Source organism: Mesoplodon mirus (genome assembly GCF_964341445.2).
Source record: "Mesoplodon mirus genome assembly, chromosome: 12".
NCBI classification, from domain to species: domain Eukaryota; kingdom Metazoa; phylum Chordata; class Mammalia; order Artiodactyla; family Ziphiidae; genus Mesoplodon; species Mesoplodon mirus.
In genome coordinates this window covers 104,290,004-104,305,090 of record NC_138988.1, presented here as the reverse complement: position 1 = coordinate 104,305,090, position 15,087 = coordinate 104,290,004, and the positions used below count along the sequence as shown (strand labels likewise).

Below are 15,087 nucleotides of genomic sequence, written 5' to 3'. Positions count from 1 at the left end.
CTAGGCTGCCCCTTGCTTAGCCCTCTGGCCAGAAAGAACAGGCTTTTGTTGGGCTTTTTTGTTGGGTTGCTAGCTTCTTCAGGTCCAAGTCTGAGATCTGTGCAGCAAAAAAAAAAAAAAAAAAGAAATCCAGTAAGCTTACTGCCATGTCTTTCCTCAGATCCCAAAGTCCCTAGCTAGTCTGACTTTGTCTCTCCTCCTTTCAGTCTCCTTATGTTTGTTTTATATATAATATAATATGTAGGGGTTCTTGTCATACTTAGTGGGAGAAATAAGGAAAAGTATGTCTATTCCAGCTTCCCAAAAATGGAAGTTACATTTTTCTTTTAAGGCTAACAGCTCTAACTTTATACCAGATCCTTATTCTGAGTATTCCACCCTATAGTAACTTAGATGCCAAAGGGACAGAAACAAGGAGTCTACCCATCTTTTTCATTTGGAAATTAACTCATATTAGGTAGGGCTTTGTGCTGCAGCCAGAGAAACTGTCTATTATTAGGCAGGAGCCCTGGGTTTCCAGTGATATCCTATCCTTTGTTCTGTCTGTGGAATAGTCTTGTTAGTCTCTTTATGAAAGTCAGTGATTTGGCATTTAAATTTATATTTCCCTGCTTTGCTCACAGATTACGGTAAGTAATTCAAAGATAATAGGTTGGTAATATTTTAATTTTATTCTAGAAAATACTTAAGAAATTTAAAGTACTATTTTTTTTACATATAGGCATTGAAGAAAAATTTAGGCCTTTTTATTTAAATCAATTAGAAGAACATGTAGAAGAGGATGTGAAGAGTTTAAAGGTAGGTAACGTAGCAGCTGCTCAAAATGCTAACATATTGAAGCATGTATATTGTCAGTCATGAAAACCAAAGCATTATACTTTATTACTGAGATTTGAGGTAAGCTAGCTTGGTAACCACAAAAAACAAAATAGGCAGTTTTATGCAGATATCATCAAGTTAGCATACCAGACCCGTTCCTCTGTCAAAACTAATGAAATGAGAGAAAATATATCTACCAATATGAAAACAAAAGCACAACATTACTGGAACAGGATGGAAAGTACCATAGGTGGATCAGTCATTTTGAGGAATTCTTGAAAGATAAAAAGACAACAGAATTGTATCTGTTGAGACATAAAACAGGAAAAACGTTGTAAAAGGCTGACCCAAACATAATAATCAAGAAGTCATGGAGGAAGAAGTCTTGTGTCAATGTGTAGAAGAAGTGGGTGGTCACACGGGACGTTGGTAGGCGTTGTCATTTGGGAGCCATGGTTGTGTCCGTTTTAAAAGTTGGCTCCTCCCCCCTCACGTCTTGTGCTAAAGCAGCAGATGGGGGAGCAGCATGTATCCAGGGCCGAAGCAGTGAGTTTGGTGCCTGGGATCAGAGAGGTATGTCAGAGACTGTTGCCAACTAACCAGCCAAGAGGAACAGAGACCTCCCCTCCTCACACACTCAGGAAACAAGCTGTTGTCTTAAGTCTTACAGCAACATGGTGCTATAATCATGAAAGGGAGACTACAGTAAATAAAACAGGCAGGCAGACAGAGATTTTAAGATATGCACACACATACACAGTCAGATAGTCAAGAATTGCCAAACTGGCCATCATCAAAAAATCTACAAACAATAAATGCTGGAGAGGGTGTGGAGAAAAGGGAACCCTCTTGCACTGTTGGTGGGAATGTAAATTGATAACAGCCACTATGGAGAACACTATAGAGGTTCCTTAAAAAACTAAAAATAGGGGCTTCCCTGGTGGCGCAGTGGCTGAGAGTCCGCCTGCCGATGCAGGGGATGCCGGTTCGTGCCCCGGTCCGGGAAGATCCCACATGCCGCGGAGCGGCTGGGCCCGTGAGCCATGGCCACTGAGCCTGCACGTCCGGAGCCTGTGCTCCGCAGTGGGAGAGGCCACAGCAGCCAGAGGCCCACGTACCATAAAAAAAAAAAAAAAAAAAAAAAAAAAACAAAAACCTAAAAATAGAACTACCATACAACCCAGCAATCCCACTACTGGGCATATACCCTGAGAAAAACCATAATTCAAAAAGAGTCATGTATCACAATGTTCATTGCAGCTCTATTTACAATAGCCGGGACATGGAAGCAACCTAAGTGGCCATCAACAGATGAATGGATAAAGAAGATGTGGCACATATATACAATGGAATATTACTCAGCCATAAAGAGAAATGAAATTGAGTTATTTGTAGTGAGGTGGATGGATGTAGAGTCTGTCATACTGAGTAAAGTAAGAAAGAGAAAAACAAATACCGTATGCTAACATATATATGGAATCTAAAAAAAAAAAAAAAAAAAGGTCATGAAGAACCTAGGGGCAAAAAGGGAATAAAGACGCAGACCTACTAGAGAATGGACTTGAGGACACAGGGAGGGGGAAGGGTAAGCTGGGACAAAGAGAGTGGCATGGACATATATACCCTACCAAATGTAAAATAGATAGCTAGTGGGAAGCAGCCACATAGCACAGGGATATCCACTCGGTGCTTTGTGACCACCTGGAGGGGTGGGATAGGGAGGGTAGGAGGGAGATGCAAGAGGGAGCAGATATCGGGACATACGTATATGTATAACTGATTGACTTTCTTATAAAGCAGAAACTAACACACCATTGTAAAGCAATTATACTCCAATCAAAATGTTAAAAAAATTTTTTAAAAACCCACAATTGCCAGACTTTGGAGGGATACCTACACTATAAAAGAGAGGTATCCAATGCAAACCAAGGAAGTAATCAAAAGGACATCAGGAAAGATAGTCACTAAGGAAAAAAAGCATTACCACAGCAATCAGGAATAATTCATAACAATAAAAGTTTCATTTCACCAAGAAGGCAATAAATTTTTTTTAAATATGTTGACCCTTGAACAACACAGGTTTGAACTCCATGGGTCCACTTATACACAGATTTTTCTCAATAAATACGTACTACATGATCTTTACTTGATTGAATTCATAATGTGGAACCATGAATACAGAGGACCAACTGTAAAATTACACTTGGATTTTCGACTGTGAGGGGATGAGCACCCCTAACTCCCATGTTGTTCAGGGGTCAACTGTATAATTTAGCAAAACTGGCTCAAATAGAGATGGAAAACCTGAATATTCCCATAACTATTAAAAGAGATTGAATCAGTCCTGCAAGAAAGTTCCACAACCATATAGCTTTATCAGCAGTTTCTATCAAATATTCAATGAAGAAATTACCCCAATTGTATACAACTTGTCGAGATAATAGAGAAGAAGGAACGTTCCTAAACTCATTTTATGAGACTAAGATAACCTTGATTCCCAAACCTGAAAAGAAGATACAAGAAAGGAAACTTACAGAACAATTTCACTTAACAATGTAGATGTGAAAATCCTGAGTAAAATATAAACAAGCTGAATCCATCAATGGACAGTAAAGCTTGAAAAAGATATAACAGAAAAGCAAAGTGAACTGATTATAACTTTTCATCCATTAGATTGACAGTAGTTTTGAAAGGTTGATAATATCAAGTGTTTGTGAAAATGCAGAATAACAGACAATCTCATGTAGTATTGGTAAAAGTGAAAGTTGAAGTTTATTGAACGGTGAAGCATCTACCCCACTTTTAAAAGCACATAACTTCTGCTGCAGTTCTGCTCTCAGTAATCTATCCTACCCACATGTATGCTCAAAGATTTAGCTTCAGGAGATTTTTGCACCTTTGTGAGAGTTAAAATTTGGAAATACACAAATATGTAAATATATATATATACACACATATGTATAAATATTTGTATATTTCCAGAATATATATGCAAATGCCTAGAGAGAATAAAATGTCCACAACATACTCCAGATAAGGTTTACCTCTGAAAATGGAAGAGAGGGGGTTGGAAGGAGTGACATTAAAGTGTTGCTCTGTGTAATTCAGCAGTTTGAATCTTTTAAAAGAAGTTTGTATTTATATATTATGTCTAATAAGAAATAGCTGTAAAAAGAAAACAATTGCTTTTACAAAACAAACCAATTAAAAAATGGGTGGAAGAACTAAATAGACAGCTCTCCAAGGAAGACATACGGATGGCCAAGAGGCATGTGAAAAGCTGCTCAACATCACTAATCATTAGAGAAATGCAAATCAAAATTACAATGAGGTATCACCTCAAGGTCAGAATGGCCATCATCAAAAAATCTACAAACAATAAATGCTGGAGAGGGTGTGGAGAAAAGGAAACCCTCCTGCACTGTTGGTGGGAATGTAAATTGATACAGCCACTATGGAGAACAGTACAGAGGTTCCTTAAAAAACTGAAAACAGAACTACCATATGGCCCAGCAATCCCACTACTGGGCGCATACCCTGAGAAAACCATAATTCAAAAGGACACATGTACCCCAGTGTTCATTGCAGCACTATTTACAATAGCCAGGACATGGAAACAACCTAAGTGTCCATCACCAGATGAATGGATAAAGAAGTGGCACATATATACAATGGAATATCACTCAGCCATAAAAAGGAATGAAATAGTGCCTTTTGTAGAGATGTGGATAGACCTAGGGACAGAGTGAAGTAAGTCAGAAAGAGAAAAACAAATACTGTATAATATCGCTTATATGTGGAATCTAGAAAAATGGTACAGATGAACCTAGTTCCAGGATAGGAATAGAGACGTAGACGTAGAGAATGGACATGTGGACACAGGGTGGGAAGGGGAGGATGGGACGAATTGGGAGATCTGGATTGACATATATACACTACCACGTGTAAAATAGACAGCTAGTAGGAACCTGCTGTATAGCACAGGAAGCTCAGCTTGGTGCTCTGTGACGACCTTGATAGGTGGGATGGGGGGCGGGAGGGAGGTCCAAGAGGGAGGGGATATAGGTGTACATATAGCTGATTCACTTCGTTGTACAGCAGAAACTAACACAACATTGTAAAGCAATTATAGTCCAATTAAAAAAAATTAAAATAACATAAAAATGCTTATGTGTTAAGTAAAAAGCAACATACAAAATGCTACAAACTGTACACATAGTTAATATCCTGTGTCATTCTCCCCTAAATCATTCATATGTTGATTCTGAATATTTTTGATCATCTACCTATGTATCAGGCACTCTGTTAAGAGCATAGTGCAAATATGACCAGGGGAAAAAACTTGTAGGAAATACAAAATGTTAATTTTTTCACTTGAGTAGGTTTCTATTTAAAGTTAATTCTATACATTTTGTATATCTTTTATAATGATTATTATTTTTATAAGGGAAGAAGTTTTATCTTTTTTTTAACTGTAGTAAAATATACATAACATAAAATTTACCATCCTAACCAATTTTTAAGTATACAATTCAGTGGCATTAACACACAATGTTGTACCACCATGACCAGTATCCATTTCCATTTTTATTATCCCAAACAGAAGCTCTGTATCCCAAGCAACAACTCCCCATTCCTCCCTCTCCCCAGCCCCTGGTAACCTCTATTCTATTTTCTGTCTCTATGAATGTGACTATTCTAGGTGCCTCATAGACATGGGATCATACAATTTGTCTTTTTGTGTCTAGCATATTTCACCTAGCATAGTGTTTTCAAGGTTCATCCATTTTGTAGCATGTACCAGAACTTCATTAAGGCTGAATAATATTCCATTGTACGTATATGTCACATTTTGATTATTCATTCATCTTTGATGGATACTTGAGTTGTTTCCACTTTTGTCTATAATGAATAATGCTGCTATGAACATTGGTATACAAGTATCTTTTTGAGTCTCCGCTTTTAATTATTTTGGGTATATACCTAGGAGTGGAATTGCTGGATTGTATGATAATTATACATTAAACATTTGAGGAACCATCATTTACACCATTTTATATTCCCACCATCAGTTTACAAGGGTTCCAATTTCTCTATCTTCTCACTAACACTTTTCATTTTCTGGGGTTTGTTTTGTTTTGATAATAGCCATTGTAATGAATGGCGGTTTTGATTTGCATTTCTCTTTGAGTAATGATGTTGAGCATCTTTTCATGTGCTTCTTGGCCATCTGTATGTCTTCTTTGGAGAAATATCTATTCAAGTCCTTTGCCTGTTTTTGAACTGGGTTGTTTGTTTTTTGTTGTTGGATTATAGGAATTCTTTATATAATCTGGATATTCATCCCTTATATTTTATGTGATTTACAAAAATTTTTCCCTGCTCTGTGGGTTGTCTGTTCTCTCTCTTGATAATGCCCTTTGATGTACAGATGGTTTTAATTTTGATGTAGTCCAGTTCCCTATTTTTATTTTGTTGCCTGTGCTTTTGGTGTTTTATCCAAGAAATCATTGTCAAATCAATGTCATGAAGCTTTTCCCCTATGTTTTCTTCTTATAGTTATATAGTTTTAGCTCTTAAGCTTAGGTCTTTGATCCATTTGAGGTAATTTTTATATATGTTTGTGTATGTTGAAAGGTAAGGATCTAACTTCATTCTTTCACATGTAGATACCAGTGTTCCCCCATTGAATGGTCGTGGCCCCCTTGTCAAAAATCAATTGGCCAGCGACTTCTCTGGCGGTCCAGTGGTTAAGACTTGGTGCTTCCACTGCAGGGGGCAAGGGTTCCATCTCTGGTTGGGGATCCCGCATGCTGTACGGCAAAAGTAAATAAATAAATAATAAAAAATAAAAATAAAAAATCAATTGGCCATATATGCAAGGGTTTATTTCTGGGTTCATTATATTCCATTGGTCTGTATGTCTTTCCTTAGGCCAATACCACACTGTTTTGATTACTGTAGCTATGTAGTGAGTTTTGAAATCAGGAAGTGTGAGCCCTCCAACTTTGATCTTTTTTAAGATTGTTTCGGCTATTTAGGGAAAAAAGTTTATTTTCTTAAAGAAGTATTTACTGCTTGTAAGAGCTATGTGAAATTTCTACCATCTGAAAAATTCGTTCTTCCTTACAACAATTTTCTGGAACTTTTTGGCCAACCCAATATTTTCTGCTATTTACTAAAATATGTCTTTATGTTCTTAATTCTAGAAAGAGTATCCAGGCCAAAATGAAATTGTAAAGAGAATGAAGTCTCTCCAAATTGATTGCGTAGCAATATCTCCAAGCAGGTCAAATTCAGGTAACTTATACTGTGATTGAAAATCTATTTATTCACTTATTTGTTTGTTCATTCACTCACTGTACTGTCTAAAATGCTATTTACAACTATATGAGAAACAGAAGAAGCTATAAAATATAACAGCTGGCTTAAAGGACTTTCTAATATATTTGGAGTTAAGGTACATATATTTGAAATATTAGGTAACAACATGTTCACCAAAATCATAAAGTATCCTGAACACAAGAGGCCTAATATATCTGATAGGGAGGAAGTGACAGCTCAGGAAAAAGACGGGAACCTATGTGGGAGCAGAGTCCTTGAGAAGGTCAGGGATGACTGGGTCCAGAGTACGTGCAGAGAGGTTGGCCTCAGATTCAAGCAGGGATGCTTTTTTCATTGAACAGAAGGGAAAGCAGAGTATAGGATATTGAAGCCACTTATCAGGTGTCTGTTCTGGGGCAAATTACTTGACTTCTTGTAAGCCTCATCCATCGTTGTGATAATAAGTGCTCCTGCTCTTATAGGGCTTTTAAAGAATAAGAGAATCCACAGACGCGCTTAGCCCAGAACTGCTGCCATTCTTATCTTCCAGCCCTGCGCCACAACAAGGAGACACCTTCTCTGCTCCAACACAAGTCCTTTTCTTCCTTGGTCATTCCTACAACACCCACCTTTCTGCTGCTTGGTTGTAACTTCTCTCGTGCTCTCACACTGCCAGGCAGGGACGACTACTTATTACCTATGTAACTCACAGGAGGAAAACCACCTGGTAAACGCTTTTTATTTGTTCTCAGAGTTCTCAGTGTTACTCCAAGGTACAGATTCATGATTGTGCTCAGGTTTTTACTTTTTAATGTTTCATCAAACTCTTTCCGACGCTGATTCATTTCTTTTAAGCCACAGAACAGCCCAGTTCGCTGCACAGTTCACGGGGGTTCGGGTTGGGTCCTGTGGAGGACTCCTGGTTTGCTCCCGCCCCAGAGCAGCAGCAGCAGCAGCAGGAGGACCTCCGACTGCACAGTAAACTCCAGGAGGAGGCCAACTACCATCTTTATGGCAGCCGCATGGACAAGCATACAGAAGAGCAGCCCAGACGGAATGTGGCTGACAGGAGACAGGAAGAGAGGAGACGGAGGGTCTCCCATGACCCTTTTGCACAGCAGAGACTTTATGAGAATGGTCAGAACCCAGGGCTAAAAGGCCTTGCTTATTCCGGTGCAACCAATCACGGTAATGCAGTACAGCAACCAACAGGGCTAACCAGCCAACCCCAGTTACTATACTGGAGAAATGGATTGTGTACATCACTTGGTTTTGGAGCAAGACCAGTAGATCCGAGAACCGCAGGTTCAGGGGTTTGGTATGGGCCAAATCCAGGCCACATGCCAAACCTGTATAAAACTCCAGTGCCTGAGACCAACCTACTGGGAAACACACCCACCATTCCATTCACCTCCTTGCCATCAAGAGGTAAACAGGCCCTTCAGTCACACTGTTCTATTTTTTAACTTTTCCTGAAAATAAAGCAGCCATTAGCTCTGTTGTAGACTATAAGTGAACAAAGGACAAGCTGTTTGGAGGCTTCAGCCACCAGACACACCTTGCCTTCTCGGAATAAGTCTCCCATCAGACCACCTGGCCTAGGCTCTTGGTTTGGGTAGAAGTCAGTGCAGCTGCCCACAAGTGTCGGGCCACAGGTCTTTGCATCTAGTAGGCATCTTCCACTCTAACCCAAATCTCAGTAGCTCCACTATGTCCAATCTCTGATGTAAGTGAAGGTATCTGCTTGTATTCTTTCGCTTGCTTGCTGTTTTCTGAAGGTAAGAAATAAATCTTGGATATTTTCATTTTTTATCTCATACAGGCCAGAGACTACCCCTGGTGATGAAAACAACGTTGTTGGGCAACCGTCACCACCACCCACCCCCAGAACTCTTTCTTCTTCCCCAACTGAAACTGTACCCAGCAGACAATAACTCCCCATTCTCCTTCCTCCCAGCCCCTGGCAGTCAACCTTCTACTTTCTGTCTCTATGAATTTGATGACTTTAGGGACCTCATATAAGTGGAATCATATGGTATTTGTCCTTTTGTGACTGGGTTATTCACTGAGCACAATGTCCTCAAGGTCCACCCATGTTACAGCCTGTGTCAGAATCTCCTTTTTTAAGGCTGAATAGTATTCCATTGTATGGATGGACCACATTTTGTTTATCCATTCATCCGCTGTTGGACACTTGGGTGCCTTCCACTTTTTGGCTATTATGAATAATGCTATAAACATGGGTGTATAAATATCTGATTGAGACCCTGCTTTCAGTTCTTCGGGGTATATACCTGGTAGAATTGCTGGATTGTATGGTAATTCTATTTTTAATTTTTTGAGGAACCACCATACTGGTTACCACAGTGGCTGTACCATTTTATATTTCCACCAGCAGTGCATAGGGGTTCCAATTGCTCCACAACTTTGCCAACACTTGTTATTTTCTGTACTTTTGATAGTTGCCATCCTAATGGATGTGAGGTGATTCAGCCACCTTTTAAAGAAGAAAATTTCAAAGGGTGGCATAGGATAAATAATTTAACTTAAGCATTTGGAGTAAAGCCCTGCCCCTTTACCATGTAGTACTTTTTTCTGTTGCTTTCAGTCTAGATGTACTTACCTATGTGTTTCTCTCTAATCAGATGAGTCTTTAAAATATAGCATATACAACAGTTCTGGCATTCAGATTGGAAACAGTAATTATATGGAGATTGGCGGAATGAGTTCATTTGTACCGGACAGCACGCACATGAACTTGAAAGAAGACCCAGCTTCTGAGTACCAAGATATCTTTGGTAAGATGCCCTTGAAGGACCCATCTATCGTAACCTTGAACTGTCTTATCTAATATTTCTCTGATTATTCTCCGTGAAAGTGCCCTGTCTTTCCTCTCTGACATAGCTCTGTAATTTCCATGTAGTCGCTTGGTAACTTATTTATGTTTACTGTGGAGATAATTAGAATATCTAATTCATGGATTTGCTGTGGGAGTTAAACGAGTCGATATGAATAAAGAGCTTAGCACACTGCCTGGCACATGGTAAGATATACAAGTGTTAAACACACCATCGTCACCGTCGCGTCAGTATTAGTACCTGGACCTAGCAGCAGCAGCTCCCTCAGGTCCTCACCCAAGGGGATTCTGTAAAAGACAGGAGACTCTGCCCTCAACTGCACATGCATAACAAAAATAAGAGGGCTTTCTCTTATGGGGTTCCGCTACGCAGCCTCACAACATTAATCCCCAAACACAACCTGGGAAAAGCAGTCACGAGGCCACAGCAATGTGATTTAAGAACCAGCTTTCTAATTAACCCTAGGATGGGCAGTTCTTTTTAATCAAGGGCCAGGTAGCAAATGTTCTAGGCTTCACTGGCCCTGAGGTCTCTGTTGCAGCTACTCAGCTCACTGTAGTACAGTAGCAGCCACAGACAGTATGTACACGAATGGGCGTCGCTGTGTTCTAATAAAACTTGGTTTACAAAAACAAGCAGCGGGCTGGATTTGGCCCATGGGCCATAGTTTGACAATCCCCGGTCTAACCCATTTGAAGGCTAGTCTTTAAAATACTAGAGCGGAAGTTCCTAATTTTGGGGGTGACAAGGGTACCTTTGAGAATCTGATGGAACCCAGGTTCCCTCTCCTGGCGAAGCGTTGACAGAATGTTGGACGCCTGACGTGCAGTGGTGATGGCAGAGGCTGCGCTGTGGGGAGTTGGGGGAAAATGAGGTGCCTTTTTTCTCATATTCAGCTTACTGAGGTCCGACGAGGATCAAGAAATTGGGTTTGTTTGTGGTGTCTCGGTGGTTTTATACTTTTACTTTGCTTTACTTTATTATTTTTACGAAGGCCTGAGAGGAAGGAACAAGTAGAAAGAGAGAGGTTACGGCTGTAGGAGGAAAGGGAACAGCACTTGGGGCAGGGAGGGATAAGTCCAAAAATACCTCATCCATTAAAAGACAAGGGAAGGCACTGTAATCAAACCAGTTCACAGCCAGTGGTCTCAGTTTCCTTGATTAAGTAAGAGGAAAGCAAACTGCTGGGTGAAGGGTATCCTGAGTTGAATGACCTTAACTCTGGCCAGATATAAGTGGAAAATGCCCAAAAGGAACAAAAATGGTGTCTTCCCCCTTTACATCAGGAATGTGTGATATAAACAAGGGCTGTGGCTCAGGTTGTACAGAACAGCCTAGAAACCAGAGGGGTTTTGCTCTCTAAGCCTCGGGCTATGCCTCAGACCTGCACCTCCTGCGGGGGGAAGAGGTTCCTCCACATGGGCTGGCAGACAGGTGAAGTATCCACCGATGAGCCCACAACTATATAGCATGAAGAAGTTATCTTTTGGGCTTCCCTGGTGGCGCAGTGGTTGAGAGTCCACCTGCCGATGCAGGGAACACGGGTTCGTGCCCTGGTCCGGGAAGATCCCACATGCCGCGGAGCGGCTGGGCCCGTGAGCCATGGCCACTGAGCCTGCGCGTCCGGAGCCTGTGCTCCGCAATGGGAGAGGCCACAGCAGTGAGACGCCCACGTACCACAAAAAAAAAAAAAAAAAAAAGATCTTTTTCACCGTGTCCTGGTACTCTTCACTTTATACAGGTCTTTGAACCTAGACGTTCAAATGCCCATAGCTTGATGCCTTCTTCTCTTTTCTATTTGGCAGATAATACCACTAGTCTGACTGATAAACACCTGGACCCAGTCAGAGAAAATCTGGGCAAGCAGTGGAAAAACTTTGCCCGTAAGCTGGGCTTCTCTCAATCTCAGATTGATGAAATTGACCATGACTATGAGCGAGATGGACTAAAAGAAAAGGTTTACCAGATGCTCCAAAGGTGGCTGATGAGGGAAGGCAGCAGGGGGGCCACTGTGGGGAAGCTGGCCTGTGCGCTCTACCAGTGTTCCAGGATAGACCTGCTGAACTGCTTGATACACATCAGCCAGAACTGAGCCCACAGGGGCTCCTGCAGCATGAGGCCCCCCCTCACTCGGTGAGCGACCCCCCGCAAGCCTGCTGCCGCAGAAGGCTCAGAAGTCTGTCCTCACTGATGTGGGTTCTGTGCGTAAAAGTCATTTCCTGCCTTTCATAGCTGGAGGATGGGAAAAGAAATCTACAGCAAACAACCCACTACACAGGAAGACCTATTCATGGCCAAGGTCCAATCAAAGAAGAAGCCCAATAGCGTTTTGAAAGGGAGAGAGATTTAAGGGAGATCATTTTCTTTCAGATTATTCCATAACCTCCAGTGATGCTGTTCATTCAGTTTCTTGAAGTTTTGCTTGAGCAAGGAAAAATAAAAATCAAGAGAATATAAACTAAATCAGCTTTCTAATTCTGCACTGTCTTCTCTACAGAGGCTCCTGTTATAACCGAAGCTGTAAAATGCTGTATTCTCGCCAAATGGGATTTTTTTTGTATCACAACCACAGTTCATTCCAAAATTATAAGGTCTCTTAACTTCAGGGTCAAATTCCGTATCAGTCGCTACAGGCTTCAGGAGTTATATGCCATCTTCACTCTGTAAATTAACGGAAGCGATTTTAAGGAGTACAGACAAGGGGGGGGAATAGAGAACAAAAACAGCAGACTCTCCCAGGCTGTCATTGCACAGAATTGCTACTAATTCTGACGAGTACAAAGGTTCTTTCCTAGCATTCTGACACTTCAGGAACTTTTCCAACCTGCGTGCCCTGAAGAGGGAGCAGGTGTGCCGGGGGTATTGATCGCTTCACCCCTGGCCACGACTGGAGCCTCAGGGCAGATCCGTGTTGAGCAGCTTCCTCAGTTCAGCCCAGGGTACTACAGAAATACTTTCATTGTTTTCTGTGAGCTAGGCTGTGAGAGGACAGGTTCCGAGTCTGCTGGTTGTGCCCGCAGCACTGAACCTTTCAAAGCCCACCTGAAACCAAGGAGTGAAGGCACTCGAGGGCTAGGAGACGGACGTGACCAGGCCACCCTCCGCCCGCCCTTTGCTCGGCAGAGCAGGTGTGCCACTGTGCTCAGCCCTCCCGGGAGGGAGGCACACGGTGCGGTAAGGTCATCTGGCTGCCAGAACACATCCTGGCGTTTGGTGGGTTCATAACAGTACTGTTGGTCCTGATTCTAAGTCTTCTCCAGTCCCAGCAGACACACACACACACACACAGCCACTGAAGTGGTGCTGTAAAGCAACATTTCTTAACCTTGGCACTGTTCGCATCTCGAGCCAGGCAGCTCTTTGTCGTGGAGGGCTGTCCCGGGCAGCGTAGGGCAGTGGGAGGCGACCCTGGCCTCTCCCTGTGAGATGCCACCAGTGCTCTCCCCCCCCTCCTCCCAGCCCTCGTTGTGACAAACAGCAGTGTCTCTGGACATTTCCACATGTTCCCTGGAGGGGCAAAACTGCCCTAGTTGAGGACAGCACTGCTATAAAGTAGTGAACCTGTTTTCCTACCCACACATATCCAGGCTCACTACTTCGCTGCCACACAGCATTGGATCACATAGCCCAAAAGGAAAACTGGAGGGGCAAATAGTCCCAGGCTTGCTGGAGGGGACTGAATGATTTCTTTTCTAAATGCATCCCTTGTGTCTCTCTTCTCAATTCCAAAGAGGTTGCATGATCAATGTTCAGAGGCAAAAAGCAGAAGATATCTTTAATGGACTTTTTAAAATAAAATTTTGTACCTCAAATATAAGCCATGTGTTTGTATAAATGAAACAGTTTGAGAGTCTCCACTGTGACTTTACCACATGGGTTGGCATTTCCTGTTCACCCCTGCTGTGGGCAGGAGAGGGGAAGCTGCTGATAGAAGAGGAGCTTCTTGACGTTGCATTTTGACTTTCAAGATGAAAACCCACTGATCCGAGAGCCTGCGGCACTGCCGTCCTCCACACCCGGCTCAGAGGCCTTCCTTCAGCCTCCACTCTCTAAAAGCTGGGCTGAAAAGGGCCACATTTATATCTGAGGAGTCCAATACAAGGCCCAAGCACCACAAAAACACTAGTCTTGGGCAGAAACCAATTAAATGAGACGACACAGACTACAACATGAGAATAAGACTATCCATCTTGGCTCCGAAAAGGTAGTCAGACCCTAAGGCTGATACTGCTAAATAAGACCCACTTCCAGGTCACACATCCTGCTCAGAAGAGTCGCCACTTGATGCTATGGTCATGATCTTTGCTTTGGGTCCATAATATGAAGTTAGATCTTCAGCAACAAGGAGTTATTTCTCACAAAACATTTTAAATAGTATCTTGATGTACATTTTAATGTGTGTTTATTTTTTAAGTTTTTCTAATTACAGTAATCATGTAAATAAAAATAGGTCTTTGTATGGTCAAGGTTTTAGAAGCATCTAATTACAAGGAAATCACTGAAGGATTAGTTCTATGGAATAATCCAGGTACAGGGTTCTGAAATCAAGCAGGCTTAAATTCCCCTCTGCCGCTCTGGCTGTGTACGTGGGGCCTGCTTCCTAACTTCTCTTAGCCTCAGTTTCCTTATCTATAAATAGGGCAATAGTATATAAGGTTGATGTGAGGATTAAGATAATGCATCACAAGGTGCCTGGCACAAAAACAGTTATTTTTTAAATTAATTTTTATTGGAGTATAGTTGATTTACAATGTTGTATTAGTTTCAGGTGTACAGCAAAGTGAATCAGTTATACATATACATTCATCCACTCTTTTTAAGATTCTTTTCCCATAGGCCATCACAGAGTATTGAGTAGAGTTCCCTGTGCTATACAGTAGGTCCTTATTAGTTATCTATTTTATATATAGTAGTGTGTATATGTCAATCCCAATCTCCCGATTTATCCTTCCCCCCGTTTTCCCCCGGTAACCATAAGATTGTTTTCTACATCTGTGACTCTAACAAATAGTAGTTATTTTTTAAACTGCACAGTAGTGTTTACACAGAGCTACTTCTCAAGTGTGTACTTAAAAATTGTTACACC

At 41.6% G+C, this 15,087-nt stretch overlaps 1 protein-coding gene across 5 annotated transcripts in view; it reads left to right on the top strand.

The window, feature by feature from the left end:
- The window catches only part of RIPK1 (receptor interacting serine/threonine kinase 1), a 44,447-nt gene extending 31,983 nt beyond the window's left edge, over window positions 1-12,464 (top strand). For 4 of the 5 annotated variants that reach the window (XM_082637672.1, XM_082637671.1, XM_082637670.1 and 1 more), the window contains exons 7-11: window positions 722-798; window positions 7,029-7,119; window positions 7,999-8,571; window positions 9,789-9,941; window positions 11,807-12,464. In XM_082637672.1, the coding sequence (XP_082493798.1) occupies window positions 722-798; window positions 7,029-7,119; window positions 7,999-8,571; window positions 9,789-9,941; window positions 11,807-12,093 (1,181 nt within the window). In that variant the 3' untranslated portion in view covers window positions 12,094-12,464. The remainder of the gene's footprint in view (window positions 1-721; window positions 799-7,028; window positions 7,120-7,998; window positions 8,572-9,788; window positions 9,942-11,806) is intronic. The other variant, XM_082637673.1, reaches the window with a different exon arrangement.
- Window positions 12,465-15,087: the final 2,623 nt, after the last annotated feature.